The following is a 24,605-nucleotide window of genomic DNA, read 5'->3' as shown; positions in this document are numbered from 1 at the left end:
GAGAGAGGAGACATTTTAAACAGACCGCGGAAACATTCATTAAATCCATCCATCCAGATTTGTTAAAATCACTTTACTGTTACCAGCTGCAGCTTTAGAGTGATACTTACACAGAAATGCATCAATGATTTTCATCCAATGATATAATATATATTATTCTGAAATGTACTTGTGCTTTTGGCATATTTTTATTCTCATACTTTTGTACTTAAGTAACATTTTGAATGCCGGATTTTTACTTGTAAGAGTATTTCTACACTGTTGCATCACTAATTTTAGTTAAGTAAATGATCTGAATACTTCTTTCACCACTGACAGAATAAAGACGTGTATTTTCATTTCCTCAGACTCACAGATCAGAGTAAAATTTGAGCAAAACTGAAGAACATAACTTTCCTGAAAATACTGAAATATGATCATGTTGTTTTATAATTGTATTTGCGTTGAATTAGTTATTTTGTTGAAATCCAATGTTTTTATTTGATCGATTAAACTTATACTCTTATATGTTTGTATAGTGACTATTGAACTATGAGACAATCATTGATATAAACCTGAAATAGTCTAAATAAAACTTGTAAAACTTGTAATTCAAGATTGTCCTGTTGCATGCATGAATTGCTACGATGTGTAAATGAGTTGCTTTTCTCGAACCCCCACTATTAGTGGTCGATAAGCTGATACATGTTTTCCTTTTCATTTTCTCAGAATGACATTAGCAAAGAACAATCTGATATATATCACTGATATTTACTGTCCGCCCACAGGCAGCGGTTCACGAGAACTAAGAAGACATTTTGTTGGCCTGGTTGAAGAGTCAGTTTAGGGTTGTTTTTTAAATTCATAACATTGCAGTTGTTCTCCTCGTTAGCGTACCTGCTCCGTCAGGTGAGTGGTGCTGAGCTCCTGGTGACCAGATGGCAGGTGGCAGCTCATCGTGCCTGCTGCTTGGGTGGTACATTGCTGCTTTGCCATTGTGGTTCAGATGGTCCAAGAGACTTGCTGAGGTAGAGGCCTTCCTCAAGTGGGCCAGAAATTCATAATGGGCCAGGTCCTCAAAGGCATTCTGGGTGTCTGAGTTCTTATCTGGAAACAGAAAAAAACATGAGCAACTGAAACATCCATATATTTCAACTTAGGAAATATGAGTGTTGTTGAGCTGTGTCAGGCATTTTTGTAAAATGTTCTACATAATTCTGACTCATGCACACACTCAGCCTTCTTAGTGACATTTGCAAGAAAATATTATTGCTACAAGTTTTTTTCCCCCTGTGGGCTAATGGGCTACATGCCTAACTGAAATAAAATTGTGGCCAAGAAGCACAACTGTAACTGTTTGTAAGTGTGTGTCTCTGTCCATGATTAAATGTACTGTTATATGATCTGTCTTAACAGTAAATATGCTGATTACTTCCTTCATTAATCATCTAGTTCACATGAAGTCAGAACATTTTGTAAAGTACAGTACAGTAAATAAAGTTTCCCACAGCACAAAGAGACGTCTTCAAAGTACATTTACAATGATAGAAAACCACAAAATATTCACATTTCATTTTATGAAAAAATGATCTAAGCAATTAATCGGTTTTCTGTCAATTGACTAAATGATTAACTGACTAATAATGATGCATTTGTGTGTGTATGTAAACCTTGTGAAAATGCAGGAGGGATGCGTTTTTTTTCGAGCTGATCCCTTTGCAAGATTGTTTTAAAGTCACGTTGCAAAAAAATAATCTGAACATTTGCTCTCCCTTTTTTTTGCAGCATATAAGTCGTATTATGACAATAAATACAGGACAGACAACAAAAACAAGGTAAGAAAAGTGTCACTTGCTGCGCAAAAGTTTATAAACAATATCTAGTTATTATGCAGATTGATATATGGCATTGTTACGTGACCTCTTCCGAACTGGTTTATCTAAAAGCTTTTTGAGTTTTACATGGGTGCATCAGTGTGGTTGAACCACTGCTGTTGTTACATTTCCGTGTACTGTCTGTGCTAAATCAGATTCTTGAAAGACGGTTTGCTGTCATAAATTCATGTGTGTAAATGTGTGTTTGCAGAGGAGGTGGGAATCAACTGTAAAGTGACACTGCACAACTGAGTCTAATGGAACTAAATTGTTTACTTGAAGACTGGCAGATAGAACAACAGATCCAGGGAACAAGTTGGCCACATATGAAACTACATTTTAAGAATTCCTTCTCATTCGTGTCTGTGAGTGCAGCGACAGGCCGGCACAGAGGGAGAAAGCCAAGAGAAGAAGAAGAGGGCGCCTCCTATCACGAATCAAGCCAGTCAGCTCACAGCGACTTTGAGGAAGATTTTTCAAATGTTTGCAGATGTTGGCATATTTTGAGCTGTTTTTTTATGTGGCGAAGGGAAGAGCCTGTGCGGTTGAGTGTTGTAAAAACTCAGCTTTGCCTTCAACAGGCAAGGCCAAATCACACGAGGCGAGGGAGCTAAGTGATTGTTAGTAGGCAAGCCGCGTGAGCCTTTGATCTCTCCTAAATAAAAGGGAAAGCCTCACGTCGCGCAGTGCTGATTTCAGTACCGTAACGTCACCTCTTTGATGCATGGAAATATTGTGACATTGTGTGGGATGAGTTCTTTTGTCATGCTTTCAGAAGGCTGCCTTTTCAAAGAGAAGAGTGAAAAAAGGAACAGCTTGTAGGGAAGGCATGGTTTCACAAGGAGCTGATATGAAGGTGTATCTAGAGGGCTCTGAGCAGCATCATGAGACTGGGGGTGTCTTGCATCAGAAAAACACTGTAAACTTGTTTACACATACAGTAGTAGTATTCATACTGTACATATATTACATAGCTTTGCAACTCTCTCGGCCTTAATTCTGCAGAAACATATTCATGGATATTTTATAGTTTACCGCTTAAATTAAAACACCAAAAGGTTGACAAGACAGCTCTGTACTGAAGTTTATAACTTACAGTACATCCTCAGTGGTTCCTGATCTCCCTCCCTGTCAGTGGCAGAAGCGCCTGTGGCGTCCTCTGCGACCTCTGGCTCCACCTGCCCCCAGTAGTTCCTGCTGCCGGGGCTGAGGCTGTGCGGCCGTGTCGAGCGAGCAGGGCTGCCAGGCTCCTCCGTCCCCTCGCTGGGTGTCAGGCTCGTCTTGTCCAGGCTCTCCTGGCAGTCCTGGGGCTCCAGGCTCCACAGGCCGACCTCATCCTCCCCCTCTGATCCCATTGAACTGACTTGCTCAGCATCCACTGTGAGAAGAAAAAGAAAAGAGAAAATTTATGAGGGAGACAAAAGACACTGGCTCAGGCTGACGGGTTTAAATGCTCATTAGGGACGTCTGATTTTGCAAAACTATGCATTGTATTTTTAAGCATGTTAAAAATCAAATACCTTGAATGCAATTCTTAGGTCTACATTGAATGAGATTCAAATTATTATTTTGTGTCCGAATATGTTTTTATTATTTTTATACATGTGTTTCTTATTAGTTCAGATGGCATTTAAGTGGTTGAGCTGTCGATTATGATCAAAACAAACCAGAGACAATTCTGCATCACGAAACAGAATAGAGGGAAAACCCAACCAGACATTAAAAAATGTTTTGTAAATTCTGAACTATATCTTAGATGTTTTTTTGACTGTATTATTATTTGCTTTAGTTTTTCTATTATATTTCTGTATTGAAGACAAATGAAACTGTCATCAAGTGAAGCTGTTTGATGTGCTTAATATTTTTATGGCTTTGAGTGGATCAATACAGGCAGACTCAGCATGCAACATACACATTTGTTTAAAGGAGATCCAGAATATTTAACTGGGCTTTCTTCTTTTACGATATAAAACTTCAGACACAGAAATATTAAGTATTAATAGTCATTTCTGATCAATGTCAGTGTAATTTCTAGAGAGATGGTTTTAATCTGACAGTACTGAGAGTGAAACTTGGTTTTCATCTGTAAAATGAAATACAATATTGATCCAATTAAATAAAAATATATGTATTTAATTATAGTCATGACTAAAACAAGCACATTTTCTTACTTGGTTCTTAAACCTAAATCTAATAAATAACAGACTGTTTAATATAGTTAATAATTATTGTAATTATGCAGTTCTAAAAATAGTGAAGAGGATTTGCCATTTTAATCCTTTTAAATTTTCTTCGAATGGTTAATAGAACAAAACTTTTTCACACATGTGGATTGACAAGTATGTAGCAGAAGACCGAGGGTCAACAAAATCAGAACAAAACAATCCTGCATACTGTCTTCTTCACTTGTAATCAGGAAAATGAAAAAAATAACAATCTTTCGGTACACAGACCTTCTTCAGGTTATTTTTAATTTTCAAAAATAACGTGCTGATGGTCTGTTTTTTTTTTTTAATTAAAAATAACCTCATGAAGGTAACCTAATGAACTGTACAGAACATTGTTATAAAAAATGTCCTGATTGCAAGTGAATAGGACACTTTTTTGTTCTGAGTTTATTGAACTTTTACAGTTTATACATGTAATTGCTCTAAAAGAACAAAATCGACGCGACTGTAAAAAAAAAAATCTGTTTTTACGTCTAAATTCACATGCACGGTATGTGACTTGTGATGTAGAAGGGATATAGAGCAGCAGTAAGAAGAAAAGATAAATAGCATATTGTAATTTTAAAGTGTACCCTCTGTGCCCAGACTGCAGCAAAACTGGAAAGGCGCATTACTTTTTCCCATGGCAGAGACAATAAATGACAATCACAAACACATGCCTGGGATTTCAGCTGTTGGCTCTCATTTCCAAAGGCTTTTTTTGAAGACTCTCTGTTTCTCTCTCGCTGATTGGCAATATCTAATCACGAGCAAATAATGACCATTTAAGAACACAAATAGACTCCTTGCCAGCGCCTTTGAAATATATCATCAGAGAAAGCCAACCCATTGTCAAGAGGGGAACATTGACTGTGCCAACACGCAGAGGACCAATTCTTCTTTTTGTGTTGTGAAAACAAACGTTTCTGATCAGTATATGATGAAGCTCACAGCAAAATATCATCATGCTTCTTATTAGTTTTAAATAATAGTTCCCCTTTGGCCGTGCAAGTCTTGTGCCTCTTTTCATCAGATCAGAGTGCAAATAAGGTTTCACAGCTCTTTAAATTTTTACCAAACACAAACAAAGTTTATTCATTAAACTGTCAAAACAACTCTCAGTCACCCTTGAAAGACTTTTTATTTTTGTTTGAGCCGTTCCAAATGCACCCTTACTGGCTGGTGAGCACGATAATTGATGAGCTTTCAGCTCGTCTACACATTCAGTTACGCCCCACAGCTCGCAGTGACAAAGCCCGGAGACAGAAGACATTTTAGCAAATCTACCTCGTTGACTTTACATCGAGAAGATGCAAACACACACAGATAACAAACACACACACACACACACACACTCACTCACTCCGTTACTGAAAGACCAGAAGAAAATAAGGGGGGGGGGCAGTGCTGCATAGGGGCTGGCCCGCAATCACAAACACACAAACCTAAAATATATCTCTCTGAGGACCTTATTAGTTAATCTCGATATTTCACACCTACACGTGTATCTGTATGTGTCAGCAAGTTGTGTGTCATGCTTCAGCTCCATTTCACCAAAACTCTGATTCACAGAGGCTAGTCATCCAGGCCTCTGCTCCATACAGCGCTGCTCTGCTAACATGGGGCGGAATGACTTGCTCTTCTTATGGGGGGTGAAATTGGTCATCAAATGAGCTTCCCCACAGCAGACAGCTATGAAGTTATATGATGTAGTTGAGGTCGACCTATCAGCCCTGCAGGAGTTTCCTGGGATGATAGGGACATACCGCTGGGCCCGAAAACAGCAAAAATCTGGTCCGGATTAGCATCAAATTGGCTCTAATTTTCCCTCCCATGACAGTGAGTGACACTGAGCCTATATGTGCTGTCATTAAAGCCGAATGGCTTTCATTATCGAGCCTGCTGATTTATTTATTCGGATGGCGACTGCATCCTTCAAATGGGCCTTTTTTTGCTGGGGCAGGACAGCTAAACCTTTGAACAGCGCAGGAGGTTTGGGATTGCCTGGAAATAGAGATCTTATGTCAAGGTACAAAGGAGTTTAAGAGCGATGAATTCGTGCGATGTGCAAGAGTTTTAAGAATGTGTAATTTGTTGGAACAAAATAACACACAGCTCGGCACAGTAGAAAACAGTCCACCGCTATTGTGCATGCACTGTAGTGTGTGTGGGAAGAACGTGACTCATATCCAGAGAGTGCTAACTGAACTGTGCTGCATCATGCTTGACAATGTCGATCACTGTCTTTTGGGGACTGTTTCTGATGGTTTGACAACAACAGTGTGTTCAGATCAAAAGCTGCAGAACTATTTTAATCAGTGTGTTGCTTTCCCTGCCTGACAGTGACTGAATATCTGAGAGATTGACGGACTGCCTGCCATCTGAAGCCTAAAAAATGGTTTCTAAAGCCAGACAGAGTTGGACGCCCGAATACATTCATGAGCACATATGTGTGTCACACAGAAACATATAGTTGTTACACAGCCACATTAAAATGCAAACCACACAAACACACACACAAAAAAAAGTCAGATAAGATAAAGAGGAAAATCGTCTCAATATGTCGTTTACACCGTCTCACAACAGCACGGAGTCCGTTTCAGTGCTTTTGTAATTCTGCACTGTTTATATCCCAGAGGGCATTTACTGTATAGCAACAGACTAGGCTGCAGTTTATTTTACGATGCACACATGTGAGCTGGTATTGACTGAGTAATTATGTGGCTAAAGGGTAAGCACGCAATAACTACCTAGAAATTACCTTGTTTGTTGCTTTTGGTTTTTAATGGCAACAAACAAGGCCAGGCCCAATTTACCGCACAGTGTAATCCTTACCGTTCTGTTGATCTTTACGATATAAGATTGTTACAAAAAAGCCAGAATAAAAAATGTAGTATCATCAGCGCTATTTAATAGATTTTCATTTTTCACATGAGATAACAACAACCCAAGAAATAACTTCTTGTGCAAATATCAGTTTAAAGATATTTTGGTAAAACCCAAACTGAGCACAGACACATTTTTGAATTATTGAAAACTGAATGAAATGTTTTTGTGATATACCCCAAACACACACACTACATGTATACCATTAAACTTGCCTTTAAATTTAGGTGGGAAATCAACTCAAGTACAGTGCATATGTTTAGTTTAGATTTAGAAGGTAAATACATTTTCCATTTTTTTGTGTCTTCACTTTTTAAAGTGTTATGTCAAATCCATTTTTAAACTGATACGTCAGTCAAGAGTCCTTTAACTAACCAGAATAAATGAGCTCCACATTGCTCTTCAGATGCCATATTACACTAACTTCTGACACATTTTATAAAGTACAAAATGTAGGCGGTGAAACTGTCAGAAACAAGGCAGACGCTGAATACACTGAGGCATAAATAAAAACTTACTGATCCATCATATTTTTGACACAGAACTCAGTCTGATATCAAAAATATGTTTAAAACATTAGTTTAAATTATTTGGTTTGAGTTAATATCTGAAATAATGCTTCTTTCATGCTGCTAAAATGGTGATAGTTTCACAGGTGACTGTTTAAAGAGCAACACTTGCTATTTTGAACTCAATAAATTACCACATGAGGGTCATGGACACCCACACGCTAAACAAAAAGCAAGCACAGGAAGATGTGTGTATTGTCATTTTACAGTACCTATGTGAGCAGTTCAGAGACGAGGTGAGTCCATATTCATCTGCAGAGCGTACTCATGTTGACAACGATGACCTCTCTTAAAATATATCGCAGAAATCAAACTTGCCATTTAAAAAAAAAATCTCACATGGCAGCTCTCCTATTCATACCTACTGTCTGACATTCGTACGATGAGTCAGAGTAGGACCGCAACTGAGAGCAAACACCTCCCACCTGATCTCCTTCATCTTAGCAGCGACTCACTCTCTGTGTGTCGCGGGGTGATAGTTCCTCCTGACTTCGGCACCTACAGACCTGTTTGGTTTAGTTTGACTGGCCCTAACAACACTGAGAGGGAAATCACACTGATGACCGCGTGCCAAATGCGTTTTATCTACCTGTGTTTTTGCACATGCACCAAATACACGCTTGTTCACTGGACATTTTCTACAGCAAAAAAAATAAAATAGTTTTTGACACAAAAAGATATAATTTCAAAATGTTGAAGAGTGTCTGACACCGGTAATATTCATTTACTCTACTCGGTGCTGCATTTCCCTCTTGGTGCTTGCCGCATTTTGGAATGCTACTTTTAATTTCAATGCATTCAAATGTTTTACAGATTATATCATGAATGCTGACGGCAAATTGAGGATTAAATGCTCTAAATTACATGTTAACCAATCGGAATGGTGGTAATGTGATGTTTTGCTGCACTTTTATTGCATTGCTGTGGCCAGAGAAAAGGAAGTGCAAACATTCTTGTCTAATGATGGTGAAAATAACCACAAACACATTGATATGAAAGCCTAAGTCTCACAGTCAAATTTTAGTTCAAGTGATTACAGTCATGTCTTAGCTGGTTCACAGCGAGCCCCACACATAAAAAAAAAAAGTCTCCAAATGGCTGTTAGCGAGAATAAATGAGACTGAAACTGTGACACTGCGATGGGGATTGTAAAGGTCATATTAGTGTGACGGAAGAGATGCTTAAATGTGATGTGTGGTGCAATATGTGATTTTGCATTTTGCAATGTGTTTGGTACACAGCGCTGTGGTGTGCATGTCAGAGAAAGGGGGTGACGAGAGTGAGACAGCGACACTGGTGCATGAAGAATACAGCACAGTGCATGGACAGAACAAGACATGGAGAAAGAGAGCGATAAAAGTAAAGATGGTGGAGCGAGGAATTACAGAAGAAATTGTGAGAGATAAAAGAAAGAAAGAGAGAGAGAGAGAGAAAGAGAGAGAGAAAGTGACAGTGTCAAACTGTCCCTGACACAAATCCTCCAACTGATGTCGAACTGTGAAAAACACTACTGAGGGAAATTCCCTCAACGAACGCACACACACACACACACACACACACACACACACACACACACACACACACACACACACACACACACACACATACACAGAGAGACATAAAATAGGGTATAAAGAAATTAGAAAAAACAAACAAACACGACTTGCATCGTGGGAACAAATGGGGAGAAAGACCGATCTGCTGCTGCAGAGGACACAGTATGATCAAACACAACAAAGACAGACATGACAATAACTGCATGTGTGTGTGTGTGTGTGTGTGTGTGTGTGTGTGTGTGTGTTTGTGTGTGGACGCGAGGCTCCATGAATATCTGAATTGCAGTCAGCGATAGAAAAGTTCAAACCCAGTCACGGCTCTGTGCCTTCAGATGTCCCACTCATTAGGAGACACCACCCTGTCAGAGCATTTACACCACCACCACCAGAATGTGCAGCCGAGGACCAACATCTGCACTTTGAACGACGCAGAGGCACACACAACAATCAAGATCAAGAAATAAAACAACAAGCTAATTTCCTTGTATCGATTAAGACTCTGCAAAGACGGAAGCACAACAGCAGTGCAATTTTGCACACTGAGCAGTGGTCTTTAAATTGGCGACAAACGGCATATTGAAACTATTTTGCCTTTGTTCAGTGTGGTTTTTAATGATTCTGTTCACTTAGGGCCCTTGTGACACAAAAACAGAATCCCCTTGGGCATTTTATTAGCTTCAAAGCCACTGAGCCATTCACTGATAACACTAACAAAGTTGATTTGTCAACGAGTTGCGCTTTTAGTGTGACTGTGCGCTGGTGTTAGTTTCATTATTCACATATGAGTTCTCAGTACGATTTCAGGGGAGGCTCAGCGAGTCAAAGAACAGCCCTGAGTTTAACGCGCTGTGGTGTTGTGTATAGCTGCTATGGCCGCCCAGAAAAAAGGCCCAGACATCTGAAAATCGATTGAGATCAGCAGCACTGATCTGTTGTTCTCTATCTACATGTCACATCACTGCACAAAACAGTGAACCACATCTGCTTACTGGAAACCTGCTTGCATGTGACTTCAAACACAGACTGGTTCAACAGCCAGCAAGTAAGCAGAATTACTGTAATGCAAAACCACCAAACAAATAGTTAAAAGCTCTAACTTACTGTACAGTCTGTGTGTGGCTGCATCGCAAGCTAATTTACCATTCACCAATTTACTCATGATGAAACTGACTACTTTGCTGCTATTTTTTTTTATCATCCACCTTCAGTACTTTACTGTTTTTTTCTTCTTTACATCTGATAGGTCTAATCTCCTCCTACTCATGTTTGCACTTTGCCCATGCGTACTGCACGTCTTTCATTGCTCTCCATATACATCAGAACATGTGTGAATTCACCTTTATCCAGCTTAACGGCTTTAATTGCCAAACGTGCAAATTCCAAATGCAAAGCACAAACATGACATCATGCACTATCATTAAACTTGCGCTCAAACAGCATTTTCTGTGCTACCATGTCTGTATGCGCTGATGCATTTCAGAGAAAGACAGAAAGGGACAAATAGGTGTAGTGAGAGTGAACATGTACAGGAAAGGGTCCCAAATAACTTGTGGCCTAGACCAGTAATCACACCACAAAGGTGCATATATGTTCATGCTGTTGAAACGGTGAGAAAACTGTGACTCATGTGAAGGTGCAGCACACTGAACTAACACTGATGGAGAGGCAGTGCGAAGAAGAGAGGGAGAGTAACACACACAGGGTATACTTTCATCCCCTCTTGTAGATTCCCACTCGAGCTATGTATTCTTAGATTGTGGTGAGTGAACTCCAGACATATATGAGATATTTTTGTAGCCTATAATGATGTTAACTTTTACAGCGTTGATAGCTGCTTCCACTTCAAAATTAATAGCTTTACATTTCTCACAGGTAGGGATTAAAGAGGCAGTGATGCTTGTTGCTAGATAATTAGCTTATCATTTGGTGTGTCATTATGATAACTGTTATCTTCCATAATGGATAATGTGGCCTGTTTTCACATGGTGTGCTTTTTTAAAGTGCAGCATCTGAGCTATAGGAGGTGCCCAAAACAAACCACAGAGGGTTAAAAATGGATGAGCACCTCAGTCAAATTTTTCTATGGATTCTTTTCCATGTTGTTTTTTACCACCAATGCTTAAAAAAGTGAGGAGGAAAATGAAAATGAATAGAGATCACAGATCATATTTCAACATTTTGTCTATGACACAAGTGCTTTCCTGTGCTTTGTCTGTTGTGGTTTCCCTTTTGTAAGAGACAAAAATGATCACCAAAAACGATTACAACAATAGACTTACTGCCCTAATCCTAACACCTACCATGTTAGCTGTTTACCAAACAGTAACATCAACAGTCATCAATTCGCATGCAAAAAAAATTGCAGCAATCAGTTTTTCTTTTCGCAGAAATGACACAAGGTGTGAGTGAAGAGGTGTGCAAAGAGCTTTTGTGGTTGTCTGTGTTCTTCCTCTGGAGGTTTCCTGTATGCTGCTGCCTACATGTTTGCCATCGTGTTTACCTGTCCTGTCGACCACCACAGTGACATTTGTCAAAAGAGAACTACCTTGTGTGACAGCGACCTTTACCTTCAAAGCCTGTCTCCGTTTGTGACATTTTTTTAACTTTGTCGGATGCTTTGATAAGTAAGACAGTATTCTCTATGGTAACGCCGTAGAGAGAAGAGTTTTTTTTTAAATTTGTTTACCAGTTCTGTTCTAAGTAGTTTTAAATGTATAAAAAACATGAATAAACAACTATATTTTTGTTGGATTCTACAAACTGCATCAGCTAAGAATGGTCATACTTGCAATTTTTTTTTTAATAGTGCTTGTTTTGTCAAGATACCGCAAAAAATTATAGATATAATATGCAATTCCACATTAAATGTCTCAAAACAACTAGTTCTTGGTTGTAAATTTTCTAAATGTTTCCAATAATGTTCAAATGCAGAGAAATCCGTCATTTTATTCAAGGAACAGTGCATTTGCGGGTAGAGCCACAGTGAGAAAAGAAGTAGGCAAACGTGAGTAAACATAACATGAATACAAATTTTAAACTTCACCTCGTCCATTAGCATTTCTGAGTAACATAAATAGATTTCCATCAGCCATGAAGACAAAAAAATCCCATGATCCCACACTGCTCACATCTTTTGCTTTGTTTTGATTGAGAGAACGCAAAAATCACACACTCTGCATTGAACTCGTTTAGGCTAGCTTTTGAATTTGAATTGAGTTGTTCTCTCAGCAATTTAACATCCAGAACAATCACGCCGTTCACTACAATTGTGATGACTTACAGCCTCCGATCTCATTCATTGTCTCATTCTCACTTTCTCATTAAATATCTGTCATAAAATCTCACACAGACTACAATTTCCACTGACCTATTAAAGTTAAACGGAGTTGATATCATTCTGGACTTCCCTACAATGTCATGCCGAATTGTGTCATTATTGTGTCATTTGACTCATTTACCATGTCAATGACTCACCAGCAGTGACTAACAGACTTTTCTATTGTATCTGCAGTATACTGTGTGTGAGAGCTCATCACCATGTTTGAGCTCTGTGTCAGTACACCGTAAGCCTCTGTGTGTGCATCTGCTGCACTGGAAGTAGGGTGATGTTGATGAGAAAAGGTTAACCGGGTTAAAGGAACACGTTATTTCGAGCTGGCCCTCTGCCGCCTCCTCCTGTGGCCCGCGCTGGTTTTCCGTGTAGCGAGGGATCGGTGCTGGAATGCAGTAACGGTCACAGAGGGACCCACGCGCTCACCACACTGTGAATCAAAAACCAAACTCCACTTCATTAGGCTCCTGTCATTGCAAAGACTCTCACACCACTCTATAAATACCCCTGTCTCCCCCCTCCAAATTTGTTTTCCCTCTTTTTTCTTTACACATGAAAATGCTCGGGGACCGTTCCAGCTGTCTGATGTGGCTCTTTATTTTGTACGTTGGCGCAAGAAACCACACAATAGTGGCTCCTTTTGAATATTAAAACATTCTCTGACGGAGCACAAAGGTTCTTAAGTTTTTTAATAGGGGTGCACGCTAAATAAAAACTTCTCTTTGAGCTTAACAGCTATACAATGTGGGATCTGGTTAGTTCGACTCGAGCTGCAACTTTCAGTTACTACGGGAGATTTGTTTTGAGGGTGAAACAAATATGTCTGGTATCCCACTGACTTTGTCTACATCTGTATATAAGGTCTGTTAGAGGTGTTTTGCAATATGTGGTGTTCTTGAAAAGAACAATTTAATGTATTAAAGCCCAAAATGTCTTCATCTAACCACTCAAAGCAGATTTAAAACACAAAGAAATAAGAATTCGGAGAAAGCCACATTATAAAAGATCAGAGCAGACCATATGAAGGTATTACAGCAACATCAATTCAACTATTATTACAGCTCTCACTGCCGCTACAATTGACAATAATAATAATTTGCTCTGTTATTCCTCTACACTTTAAACCACTAAAAGAAAAAAATAAAAGTCCTGACAGCAAAGAAAAGACAAGAACAGACTGGTCTTGGCCTCAAAAGTCATTCAGTAAAATTAGAAAGTATAAAATGTGACTGTATCTAAATATACTTTGCCTTATAATGATAAATGGCCTAATAGATGCAGCCTGACAGTCAGTTCCTGCTTGGTTAACATACAGACGGGGCGCCATCCTCTGGCGCACATTGACATTACATCCTCCAGCCGAGAGATGATGATACTCTGAAACATTTCATGTGACCACATGTGACCTCCATGGCTTTGAAACATAGAAGACATGCCTTTCTAATGTGTCACTCTGCTTTTATTTTCTTTGTCTTTCTCTCAGTTGTTCCTCACATGTCTGCAAACACTATCTGGTCTCTTCTCTCCGTCCCTGACTCTCTGTCTCTTTTATTTCGTCACTTTTTCTGCCCTTTAAGCACGCACATAAAGAAACACGGGGCAGCAAAAAGAGGAACACACACACACACACACACACACACACACACACACACACACACAAGCTATTAAACTGGTCTTTTTGCGGTTAAGCAGTTCTGATTAGGGAGATGTATGAGTCATATTGCATATTAATTTGCACACATCCTTACGCTTGTTAGTTACAGCTTGATGTACTTGTGTGTGTGTGAGAGAGAGAGGGAACGTGTGTGCTGTGCATGTGAAGCCCGAACCAACGCCTTGAAAAAGAAACTAATTAAAGTCATGGAGAAAAATGCAATGGCAGCAGAACCGCACAAGAGAGTGTGTGCATGTCATTACTGACCTGGAGAAAAAAAAATGATGGCAAGAAGAGAGAGAAAGAGAGAGGGAGAACAAAAACCTCAACCAACGAAATAATGTATATAAAAAAAGACTCGACAAGAAGAAAGGTTTAAAAAGCAAACTTCGGGAGTTTAAGAGGATCTTTGATGTGTATCAGAAGAGGAAAGCAGCCTTGCGACTGGGACGACAGTAATTTTAAGTCGAAGCAGAAGGCTGGCTGGCTGGCTGACTGGCTGCCTGGCTGACTGACTGTGGGCTTTGATGGCGCTGGCTGTTTGAAGTGGTTTTCGGGGGATGGGAGCAGCGTGTGGTGTCAGTGGGACAGGGGAGGCGCTCAGGGAGGGGGGGTGGGGGGCATGATGGCGACAGTGCAGGGCTTGGGGAACCCGAGGCTGGGAGGAGGAGTGGAGGATGGATAGATGGAAGGAGAGGGGAAGAAAGTAGGAGAAGGAGTGGATAAAAATGTAAGAAAGGGTCAAAAGGGATAGAGGGTGGGGGAGTTGAGATACAAGGAGATAAAGAGGAATCAAAGGGGTGATAAAGAAAGAAGAAAAAGAGACTCACACATAGAGAAAGAAAGGCAACAGATGACAGCCAAATAAAAGCCGCAAATCTGAGAAAAATGTGACAATGAAGTAAATTAAGTCAACCTTCCAGAGCCCCGTCCCAATATCAGGCCTGGACACATTCACACCTACCCATTACTTGTATCATTTAGATGACGTTACCTCCCTCTGATATGCTGCCAGGCAGCTTTATGACTTACTTCCCCCTCCATCCCTCCTGCAATGCTCGACACATGCACCATATAATCATAACTGTACTGTTTCGCTGAGGTACCCAAGTTGACCGCACTGCCGAAAAAGGAAAAATAAATCGATTCTGTAGAACTTCAGAATGTTTTTGTTCTCCTAAGCTATTCATTTTCATTAGTGACTGATCTTTGTAGTTAAAAACCCTCTCTGGTCTCTGGTCTTGTCATTTTGCAACACCATCACACACATCATAACCTGTCAAGAACCATGAGAAATTCTATAACAACGATGAGATAAGACTATCTACTAGATTGTTAGAAGGTGATAAATGACAGAGTGGACCAGTGCTTACTGATTAACTTTGTTGCTTCCTTTCTCACACAAAATATTTCCGGTGCATGGATCCTGTTCCTTATCATACCTGAGCTTTAAGCGATTAATTTCAGTGATCTAATAGTTCATGCTGCAATATCTTTGCAAAGTGTGTTGAGACCTGAAAACAACCTTTAAAAGCATAAACCACCAGCTGCGTTTTTCTTGTAAGTATGCAATGCAGACGGAATGATTGACTGAATGAAAGAACAAAATTATTGCCTGTGAGGCAGCATCTGCAGAGGCCATCTGCCTCTTAGCGTGTCTGGTGAAGACAAAGTGGAAATGTGTTAAAATGAGATGTTGCTAGCAAAATAAAGAGTGAGGGAGTGAGAGGGAGGGAGTCAGATAGATAGTGTGATAGTAAAATTTAAGAATTTAAGACCAAAAGCCTTGACCGTTACAGGTGGGCCTAGAAATCAGTGAAGTGTGTTCGCTTCATGATGGAATGTGTTTACTCCCTCCCAGGTAATATGTGTGTGTGCAGTATCTGTGTGTGTGTGGGATGTACAGGTCAGATGAAGGTGGTGGTGCCAGGTGATCACAGGTACAAGGAGAAGAGGGAGAGTCGGCTGGCTGACCTCTCCCATCGTGCCTTTCTTATAGGTAGTCCAAGTTTTGTTTTTTCTCCCACCTGGGCTGATAGAAGTACCAACACTTGTTTGCAGATAATCTATGATGGTGGACATTATATATCAAAAGATATACATTTGCTGTTTTTATCACTCTGTTCATGCATAGTGGAGATGCCTTTAATATCTGTAGTTGTTCCAGTGTGTAGGCTTGAGAGTAAAATTTCATTTTACAGGTCTGCAAATTTTATGGGAAGTAAAAGCGGTGTTAATTACCAAGTTACATATCTAAAATGTATTTGAAATTACCCCCCAATTAACAAATTACCACAATTAACTCAAAATTGATTGAAAATCCCCCCAATCACTTAGTGACCTGCTGAGGGAATGTTAGACAGAAACTAGTCTGAGGTTAAGCAGAAACAACTCACTTAATTTTAGTGGCCTGCTGAAGGGGAAGTTACAGAGGAACTAGTTGGAAGTTTCCTGGAAATGTATTAAAGAAATTACCAGCTATGTATAAACTGCTTATTGGAAAATAGAAGATTGCTGGGGCAATTTTCAATGAATATTGAGGTAATTATTGTGGTAATTTCGGGGTAATTTCAAATACTTTGCTTGGTAATTACCGCCTACTTACCATGAAATTTCCAGACATGTAAAATTAAGTGTTATTGGATTTAGTGGTGAAGTTGCAGATTGCAACCGACGAAATGCCCCTTGCCTTATCCTCCACTGCAGTGGAGCACTGCTCATTCTCAGGTAATGAAAACACGATTCTTAGTTTCAGGTGACCAGTGTTGGGGTAATGCAGTTAGTTAGTCCATGAAAAACGCAATACGCAGATAACTTTTTTGTTAGGACGAGTAACGTAACACGCTAGTATCACAAGTTATCCATTATTTAGTTACATTTTCAAATAAGTAATCTGTAACTGTAAGAATTTCAACGTACTTCGGTGTTTCCTCTATCAGTTTCTTTCCTACTTCTTGGCAGGCAGTACGCAGCCACCTCCAGCTGTGTCGGGGCTATGGGTCACGTCAGTGTGCAGGTACAGGTTTACTGACATGTTCATGTTGTACTGGAGGCTATACGAGCCCACGTTTGTCTGTTTTCATAGAGGCAGGCACTAAAACTGGAGGCTGAGTCTGGGTCAGGTTCACTGTCCGATCGTTAGCAGCCTAAAGGCTGTGCAGCTGCGACCGGTCAGGTATCCTCAATTTCTGTTTACTTTCATGTACAACCATTTTTATTGGGTTGAAAAAAATTACATGTTGTATGAACAACAAGGCTATATGGGTCCCTGTGCCCACTCAACTTTATGTTTTGTAATTTAACATAAAAGGTAAATAGAGCTGAGGAACAGATATTTCATCTGTCATCATAAGCCTACAGAGTTACAGATTGGGTGATGGGTCGTAGAATATGCTATTCAATCGCAAGGAATCACAAAGGGGTTTTAATTGTTGGTAACACAAAAGTACTCTAACGAGTTTCTTTTCTTTGTAATGTAACAAGTTACTTTAAAATAGCAGTAATCTTGTAATGTAACAAGTAATGCTACCCAACACTGAAGGTGACTATACAGTAATGAAAACATAATCACGAATACTATATTCTATTTCCGCCTTTAGATCCTCCTATATCCCCATAAATTCTACACATGGGACCTTTAATGTTATGATGTATCTCTATTTGTCAGGTATTTATTTTTTTGGATTGAGAGATATTACAGCAAAAATGCAAACCATTCTTTGGCTGTATCATCTCACATGTGAAGATTTGCTGCTTTTCTTTGTTTTATATCATTGCAAACAGAATTATTATTTGGACTGTTAACTGGACAGAACTAGCAGTTTGAAGTCATCACCATCGGCTTTGAGAACTTCTTCACAATTAATCCAAGATTAACTGATAACTCAAACAATCCTGTAGCCCTATTGTGATTGTTTCATGCATTATAAGTTAGTTAATTCATTTTCCTTTATCATGACATATAATCTTGTACTATTAAACCACACATACCATCCTTAACAAATGTATCCATACCACGCACTCCCACTGCCTACTATTAATTCATAGCACATGTTTCTTCTAGCACCATGTTGTGGTCTTGAGAAACAAGATCCCTTTGTTTGTCAGTTATGAATGCACAGCTAAACATTTTAATTGATTATTTCTCTTTCGATACAGTTGTGTGTATATAGTGCTAACAGTAAGTGGAAGTGCAGCACAAGTCTAAGTGAAACACAGACTAACATTTGGCGTGAAAACATTAAAGCAATAAGAAAATGGACTTGGACTCAGAGATACAAAGGGTGGGATAAGGCAGAAAAGATGAGAGTGTCGGTGAGGTTTTCAGGCCTCAGAGGTGATCAAGGCAGAGCTTCAACTAATGCCACCCCACTCCTGTGTATCTGTTGCTGATACACACCACATATCAAACTGTTCCTCTTTCACCCTGCTGCTTTGCTATATCGAGCTCCTTCACTCGCAAACACTGGCACCCTCTCAGCCAGCTGAGTGCTTCTGCCTCTTTGCCAGGCTGCTCTCCTCTCTCCCCCTGTCTCATTCTCTTTCTTTCTCTCTCTCTCTCTCTGCCACCCATCTGGGCCTTGTAATACATGACAGCTGAAGCAGGGTTTCCAAATTTAATTTGAGGTGTGATAAAACAGCACATATCTATAAATTGTGCACAGAAAGCCTGCCTCTATGTGGATCGTTTTAACCTCTTTCTTCTGTCAAACATGTGCAGAATATCAAACACATGATACCCAGGCTCTCTGCACAAAAAGGAAGATCTACAAATAGAATTAATGGTGAGGAGCCCTGCCAAAGCAATGACAAAGAATGTAATAATAACACTCCAAATGGAATATTTCAAGAATGAGGAGGGATCAATTTGCAACATCTAACTCTACAGTATGTTAACCTTCTCTATCAGATAAAACGCCTTTGATGTGAAAATAGAAATGCCTGTATGTGAGTGAGAAGCCACAAGAACTACAGCTAATGTTAAACGTGTGAAAAGTGTGTACCCACGCACCTACAGTAAATGCTCACATACAGACACATGCACACTCACACACACCTAATGAGCTCTGTGGTTGTTAGTGCTATCTTACAGTTTGGGTGAGTGTGATCCTTTCCGCCAAAGTTTGTAAAACCACTTTTACACTGAAATTAGTTTGTATATGCAGGTTTGTTTTTTGAGTGTGTGTCACGTTCGTCACTATGAACGCGCCAGAAAAACAGGGAACAGTAGAAAGCAGCAGATCACACACCTCATCAGACTCCATCCAGAACACTTTAAAGTTTAAAGTTTTAATCAACAAGATTCTGAATTAGAAACATAATGTGTTTCTGGAGCTAAAAACAGAAGTGAGGAGTGAGACATCTCACTTCTTTTCTATCTCTGTTGAAGTTGCCCATGTGCAGTACCGATCTGGCAGCCAACAGCGCTCAGTTATTAGGGACACAGGCACGCTTACAACGGTTACTTCTGTAATATCTTTTGACGTTAGTCTCTCTTTCAAAGTCAGCGCTGACTTAATCATGTTCAACTGCTGCCTGAACAGAAAGGGACACAAAGGTATTAACAAGCCAGCGGCCTTTACTTTAACACACGTCATAACATTGCGCCTGATGGAACACAAATGTGTGCGTCCCCCAGGTGTTGCGTTAATCACTGACGATCAGACCCGCGACTACTGCAGTGTCATTTGACATTTGAGTGAATGCCGATTGTACCCATTTACAGTAAAGACAAGAGCCAGATATCAGTAGGTGTTTTGACTAATGTGAAAGGGGTATAATGAAGTCCTGTGTTCACAATGGTGCTACTCTTATTTTACAGTGATGACCACACTGGATTGGACCACCATCGATTAAGGGATAAAATCATGATTGTTTGAATAAAAATTAAATTTCTGTCATAGGATTTTAAAAAAAAAATTGTATAATTTGTGGCAATATGCAACAAAGAAATATTGCTGTATCACTACGACAAAAAAGATCCTACAACTCCGAGCAGTCATGCAGGAGCTTAAATGGCGGAAAACCCCTCTGCATCCATTAATCTTGCAATGGCACCGCAAAACTTTCCAAATAATTCCTCCTGGAGTGGATCAAGAGCGTGGCAAGAACGTACAGTAAGACATGGGTCTGCTTTGGCTTCATCTGAAGCATCAGAACGAGCAATAATCGAATAAACATGTGAAAAATACCAGAGAGACTCAATCAAGGGATTCCCCATTACGGCTCTGCAGGGTCTGGCATCACACACACAGAACTAGGATGGGAGAAATCTGTGACACTTGGAGCTGTGGGAACGTGGAGGAGCAAACGAGGAAACACTTAGATTTCACCGCATTCTGTCGCCCGTCCCGTCTGCTCTGTCTCTACCCCTCACGCCCCTCAGCCCCTCCATCTCTTGTCTTCTCACGCTGGAGAGCTGTTTTCGCTGTCTCCGGCCCTGTCAACCCCATCAGTTCCCCACCTCTGTCATCCTCCTCTCTTTTCTTCCTCCTCTGTCCCTCCCACCCGCTGGTTCTGACGCCTGAGCTGAGCCCCTTGAAGAGTCCTGGTAATAAACTGTGGTGCCTGCGCTCTTCATTGCTGTCTCGCTCTCCCCACCCCTCATCCCAGAGCGCCGATACATCTGCCGTTATACTAGGCCCAGTCCAAAAAGGCCCGGCCCCTCCACTCTGTACAGTACATGCACGTCAGTCTTTAACGTTCAAAAGTTTTCCCCCTATTCTCTCCCTTTCTCTTTTTCCCTCTCTTTTTCGCTGCTCGAGTCCTTTGTGTACAGTGTGCTATGCTCAGTGTGGCAGCACTGTGCCAGAAAAACCCACACAAACACACAGACACACATGTATGCGCACACATACACAGTCACAGACACACAGCTGGGCCCCAGCTGCATACAAAGACTGGGGTTTGGAAATCAATGAAGGAGAAAGAAGAAAAGGGGAAAGGAGTTTAAATAAATTGGCACTTGAAAAAAGAAGAAAAACGAGAAAGAGGGAGTGAGGGAAACATGGAGAGAGAAAGCTCTTTCTTAAACCGGCACATCAAGTCAGAAACAGAGGGAGGTTTTTCATGGACTAACAAAACATAACGCGCAAGACAACAGGAATAAATATGTTTGTGAGGCGGCTTACGAAATGTAATCCAACATTTGATTCGAGAGCGAGGGTTTGAATGGGTCTGATCAGTTGTGCTGCTGTCATTCTATCGAGTCTGAAGGCAAGGGGAGATCCCGAACAGAACACAGCCAGAAGATTTTAAATAAACAACATGACAACATTTTCTTAATCGTGTTGCCTTTGCTAATTGACTAACAGAACTGCGCCAACATTTGTTAAGATAGAGAAGGGATTTTAAAGGGTTGCTTCATCAAACTTCCAAAAACTGATGGAAAGATTCAGTTGTTTTCTCTCATTTCCTTCTAATTGTATCTGATTGTAAAAAAGTCATTGTGGCATACTTTGTTGCTGAAGAAAAATAAACATATCGTCTCCTCTACCTCAAACATCACACAGCAAGTTTAGACATTTCTGGTCGAGCAAAAAACACAATTATATGGGATGATTTTCACCATTATCTTAATCAATAAGGAGAAAGGCAAATGACCCCATGGTGTCAGAAATCAGCGGGTAAACAGACTAAAGAAAGGGGCCTGAAGGGGGGATGTTGGCTATCACAGCTCAGCTAATTAATTCACACTCTTTGAAACTCAAATCTCTCACACGCAGCCAGTAAACACAGGTCGTCGTTTCAGATGGATATGTTTCCTTTCCTTTGTGTCAGGGCTGTTTTCAATCTGCCAGGAATGAAGAGTAGTAATTTCGTCACGTTGCTTTAGATTGGTGAACATTGACAGTTTTATTGGGGGAGACAGAGACATAATCAATAGGCGCCTTGGAGAGAGAAGAAAAGTCAGCCTATGTTTTTTTCTCTTTCTTCTGGTTTGGATAGGATCCCCAAATTGCTGTCTTATGAGTCTGGCCTGCCAAATTCATTTGGTTTTATCAAGGACCTTTAACTCCCTGCTCACACAGCCGCCTCAAGCCAAGCGCATTCCAAATCCTACACCGAGCTTTAATACGCACGTTTCTACGCTGACATGAGGATGTAAACGCATGCAAGCATTTGCTCACTCACGCAGACTTCTCACACGCACTGACGCACGTGTGACATAGACATATGCTATGTATAAGCATGCCATCCGTGCAGGGCAGGCATGCACGCAGACCCACTAACTATTCGGCGTGCAATTAAATAAAAAAGCAGTTCAAACTTGTGTCCTGATTTTACATTGTAGAATATATTAAAGGCTTCATAATAGCTTTTACAGCTTTCCGATTCTCAGCTAAATATACATTTCAATCACTTTCCTCTCTCTTTACAATCACTTTAAAATGCCTTGACTAGTGGAAATTGACCAGAGGTGATGTTTATCTTTGCTCTGAGGTCACTGAAGGAATTAAAGGAACTGGACTTTTGTTTCTGATAAGTGACAGGTCCTTGTCAGTAAGTGTGTCTTTTTGCTGATAGCTTTTCACAGTAGTGTGATGGTGCTGATTTGTGAAACAGAGTGCAGCCGGTCGACAAACTGCTACGTGACAGTTAAAGGTGAGAGTTTGTGTGTGTACGCGTGCACACACTCAAGCACCCGTTATCGCTGAGCAGCCAGAGGGGATCTCACCCTGGTGACACTCCCGCTGAGCTTCACACCTCTCTGAATAAAATGAGGAAACACTTGCAGCAAACTAATAAACTATATAAGTAAATGGACTCCTTCGAGCAAATAGGTTTAGGACAGCTGTGTGTCAGATCAGAGACAAACAAGCACGCTGCGTGGTTTGCGATGGCTTTCATGAACCTCGAGAGAGAATAAAGCCAGCGAGATTTGTGTGTGCGTGTGTTTTCTGAAGACAAAATATCCTTTCAGTGATAGCGATGGGTCTAAAACACTTGTTTTTTCCTGGGTTTATGGCTATGTTTGCATGTTAAGTTAGTTTAGCATATGTCAGGGCTTTGCCTGCATCATCCAACAACTTTGCACGAACTACAGAGCAAGCAGCAGGACAGTCACGGATCCACCTATAAACCCCTTAGAACTAAAATAATTTAGACTAAACTTTATTTACATTCAAGGGTTAAGGTTTGGTTTCCATTTTGAGTTTTTAGAAAAAGAGTTTCAAGTTAAATCTGGAGCTAAAGAAGGTTTAACGAAGTGGATAATTTTTGTTTGTTTTGTTTTGGGAAGTAGGATTTAATTCAGACGGACAAATCCTCATCAGCAGGTCAGAAGAACAAATGCTTATATGTGATGTGCATGCCAAGGAGTAGGTAACATAGAATTGTTTGTGAGTTCAGAGTCACACATAAACAAGGCACTACCTGATGCATGAAGAACGTCTCCAAAAAGTTTAAAAATTAAGCAGATGGTTGCTCTCAGCGCATCAAAGCTTTAGGGCCAGATGACGCATTCCACTAATTCTTGATGAATCACAGAAACATTAAAAAATGTTAAATGTGCAGCAGGAATAAATCCATATGCACGTAGGCTACTTCAAATAAATGCAACATGTTTTAAAACATTTAGATTTGAAAGAAACAAAGCCAACATGAGTTAAATGTGTTTACACTTGCACTTACTTTTTCCTTCTCTGTTTCATGCAAGTGACTGGAGGATTTGACAAAAAAGGTTGAATGTGTGACAATGTAGTTCAAGAAACGCCTGAGCTATTTCCCTTTTAATTACTTGCGATGCAGTCCACTTTCTACTTAGAGACTACTAAGAGATGTTGATTAAAACAGAATCAAGCGCTTGAAAACGTGATGTTGATTTCAGATCACTTTGGTAAGGGAACATGATCCTAGTAAGTTTCAGTCTTTGAGCAGGTTAAGCTTTCAGCGTGAAGAGCAACTAAAGTAAAGCCTGCATGTAAGAGACAGTCACACTGAAGTATAGTAACAGTGGACTCTAAGAAGTTTTTCTGTTTGATCAAAAAGTATTTCTTAGTAAATAACAAAGTACAGGGTTTAAAAAGGGCGGATCTTCTTTAAATCGTGGCTTTTCAACTGTTTTAATAAATAACTTAATAGATAAAATATGCAGGGGTCAGGAGATTACACAAAACGCGTGCAGACACAGGTTGTAGGCTTTTCTCGGCTTCCACCCTCTATTTCACGGCTTTGCCCAGGTATGTGCACAGGTAGAATAATCCCAGTGGCCGCCAATCTGACGAAAGTTGACTGCTCATCCCTGCAATTTTACGCTGCGAGGCAATCACAAGGCATGAACGCACAAACACATATGTGTGTGTGTGTGTGTGTGAAATATGAATGTAGTCGAAGTGCTACACGGTGATAATACAATCATTGAAGTTTTTCTACAAACTGCAGAGGACAAACAAACAGAGAGCCTCTGTCCGCTGCAGCTGCAACATCTGCCTGCATCATTTACACACTTATTCAAACTTTTCTGCGCTGCACGCTTCTTACCTCGGTTTCTCCTGGGGTTGGCTTGTTTCCTCCGTTTCCCCCGACTTTCTTCTGTCATCATCACGCT

General features: G+C 40.3%; 1 protein-coding gene across 1 annotated transcript in view; it reads right to left on the bottom strand.

Moving 5' to 3' along the window:
- LOC140998365 (zinc finger E-box-binding homeobox 2-like) overlaps positions 1–24,605 on the bottom strand; it is a 30,643-nt gene extending 6,038 nt beyond the window's left edge. The window contains exons 1-3 of the mRNA XM_073468632.1: positions 24,539–24,605; positions 2,950–3,231; positions 877–1,086 (exon numbers count right to left, since the gene is read on the bottom strand). Of these exons, the coding sequence (XP_073324733.1) occupies positions 877–1,086; positions 2,950–3,231; positions 24,539–24,599 (553 nt within the window). The 5' untranslated portion in view covers positions 24,600–24,605. The remainder of the gene's footprint in view (positions 1–876; positions 1,087–2,949; positions 3,232–24,538) is intronic.

The sequence above is a fragment of the Pagrus major genome, chromosome 6 (genome assembly GCF_040436345.1).
Source record: "Pagrus major chromosome 6, Pma_NU_1.0".
Classification (NCBI taxonomy): domain Eukaryota; kingdom Metazoa; phylum Chordata; class Actinopteri; order Spariformes; family Sparidae; genus Pagrus; species Pagrus major.
Note: the sequence above shows the minus strand (reverse complement) of the source record. Positions and strands in the feature narration are given on the sequence as shown.